General features: G+C 42.0%; 1 protein-coding gene across 1 annotated transcript in view; it reads left to right on the forward strand.

Moving 5' to 3' along the window:
- LOC103919078 overlaps window positions 1-2,681 on the forward strand; it is a 36,827-nt gene that overhangs the window by 32,814 nt on the left and 1,332 nt on the right. Inside the window, exon 6 of the mRNA XM_009326533.1 lies at window positions 1,547-1,673. Within this exon, the coding sequence (XP_009324808.1) occupies window positions 1,547-1,673 (127 nt within the window). The remainder of the gene's footprint in view (window positions 1-1,546; window positions 1,674-2,681) is intronic.

Raw genomic sequence — 2,681 nt, forward strand, 5'->3', positions numbered from 1 at the left:
GGCAGCAGCGGGGAAGCCTCGGAGGTGGCCGAGGATAGGAGAAGGCACCGAGCTGCCCGCCGCACTCCCTGCAGCTGCCCTACCCAGGCGGGAGATGTCCACCGGGGTCGGGGTGGGATGGGTGCGAGGCCGCTTGGCTTTCTGGTACGAAACGGCTACTGAGCCTAATGCAGCAGGGAACGGTCTCCGACATTTATTTTTGGAGGGTGTTTAGGGACCATTGCCTTTGAAGACTCGCCCCTGTGTGCAAATAGGTGAGGGAAAGGCAGCCCGAGTACAGCCACCTCTACAATGGGATGCTGCTGGGAACAGCATTTGTATTTTCAAACTTAAATAATCTGGCAGTCCCCGCTGTGGCCTCCTGCTATTTGGGTCTATCCCAATTTTATTGAAAAGTGTTGTTGAAAAGACATATTTTGCACACTGGTCAGAGCAGACCTCGTCAGAGTTACTTCAAATAAGATTTCAGAACATTTTTTCCCTAGTTTTGTTCTCTCCAGGATATTTTCCAGTCCCTTTCTGCAATATTTGTTAGCAATTTTAACAGCTGTTCTTTCCTTAATTATTATCATTGGTCTTGCTTGTTTTTTTCTGTTCCAAAGCAAAAGGTGACAACCAGGCCCTTGTATCTCAAAAATACACTTTTTCCTTTGTCTGTATAAAAATGTGTAGTATCTGGGGGAAAACATCTGAACCCCATCCTTATCACGTTGAGAAAGAAGTTATTCACTCATTCTAGTTAACTGGCTGATGCAGAGTCCTGCACTGTCTTGGGCATCTTTCCCCCTTCAAGAAAACATGAAGCCTGAAAACAGAAACCTGTGTGTGTTGAGCGTACGGCTTTATAATGGATAGGTTGTTTGGATTAAAATCTTCCTGAACTTGTGAAGTGTAACTCCCACTTGACAACGCACAGCACATTCTGAAGTTATCAATGAAATCAATGGTATCTTGGTTATCAATGGTATTTGAAACAATTCATGTTTTTCCAGCTTTCCGGTTTCTTTACTTGATTGCAAGGGCTTTTACGAGCTCAGGGAGCTCACCGTTTGAAATACCCACTGGCACAAGGGCAGAAATGGCAGCTCCTACAAGCTTTGAAAGAACTTTCAGCGCTTGAAAGAGGGCTCTTCTGTTAATTTAGCCCCTTCTGTTAATTTGCCAAGGTTTAAAGCTGAACTGACCTAACAGAAAAGCTTTCTGCTTCTGTGTGGCTCTATGAAAAAAGAACAAACTTAGATTAATTGCTAAACAAAAATGTAAGCCAGAGTTAGGGTCACTAATGCATGTTTATTAATTTAAAGCATTAGAACTTAAATCCAGATCAAATATTTGAAAAAGGAGAGTCTGGTAAAGACCTATGTATGGACTCCCCTTTACCTCTTCTTCCTTTCCCAACCTTAACCTATCATATAGACATCTTGGCATTCATTCATTATACCTCACGTGAGCCTAAAGGTCATGATCTACCTGCTAAAACCACAGTCTTCCAGTTCATCCTCACATTAAGCGCTACCCCAATCAGTGTTTAATTTTTTCTGCTCAGTGCGCCAGACAATGTACATGGAGGGACATCAGCTGACAGCTCGCCAGCCGACACCAGTCGAGGATGGTGTGAGGACCTCTCCTCCTCTCGTCATCTCTTTTTGCAGCATTCACGTGCTGGCAGCCAGGTACGTCTCTAGTTTTCATGATTCAGAAGAAATTCAGTTCTTTCTCTGAGACCCCACCAGAGGACACAAACTCCAGCTGAAGCCCTCTACGCAAGCTGGACGCGGCGCTGTCTTTTGTACTGGTGTAATCGTTACACAGCAGATGCGGGCATCTCTGCACAGCGGCAGAAGGTCTGGTGACAACACAGGTACGCCTGCAACCCAGCTTATATGGATTACAAGATGCATCTTTGCTACTGTTGTTACCTATGGCAGCTGCATGCAGGCTAAAGGTAGACTCTTACCTCATGTTGGCTAATACATTTCTACATTTACTGATTTTCACTTACTTTTTATAGGTAGAATTTAGATTGATGTAACTGCCTTTCTAGTTCACTAAGTCTAATTCCAGCCTGTACAGAGCAGATTTTGCCGTTTCCCTTTTATAGTCGATGATTTACTTTCCTCGGTTTTAAACAGAAAAAGCATTACTAGCAAAAATAAAATGAAAAGCAAATACCACGAAAAGACTCAGAGAAAATATATTAATGATATAATGTATTAATATTTATTTAATTGCTGCCATTTCAGGTCAGTTTCCCTTAATACTTGATACTGTTGACTTCAAATAAACTTTAAGCTATAATTGTTCGCATATAAGTATATCCTTGATAGGGTGGAGATGGTGGCCAGGGTTGGAACAGAGTGGGAATTGTTTGTGAAATGCACACTGGGACTGACTTCGCTTTTAACTGTTTGCTTTTGCAAGGATAGCAGTCCAGTCGTGTTGTTGAATTAATATTTGTAACCATTTTTTAAAGTGTTCTGATCTGGGAAATCATCATTGCATATTTTTAGATGAGATTTCTGAGTAAAGAAAGTAGTGGTTTGGTATGTGCAAATAAGATGATGTTACTATTTTTCAACCGTCCCTACTTGCAGTGGAGAAAGTAAGTTCAGCAAGCGAAAGGAAAAATTTGAGCTTTCATAGCAAATACTGGTTTTAGCCTGCTTCGATCTTTGAACTAA

This window comes from Pygoscelis adeliae, unplaced genomic scaffold (genome assembly GCF_000699105.1).
Source record: "Pygoscelis adeliae isolate BGI_AS28 unplaced genomic scaffold, ASM69910v1 Scaffold186, whole genome shotgun sequence".
Taxonomy (NCBI): Eukaryota; Metazoa; Chordata; class Aves; order Sphenisciformes; family Spheniscidae; genus Pygoscelis; species Pygoscelis adeliae.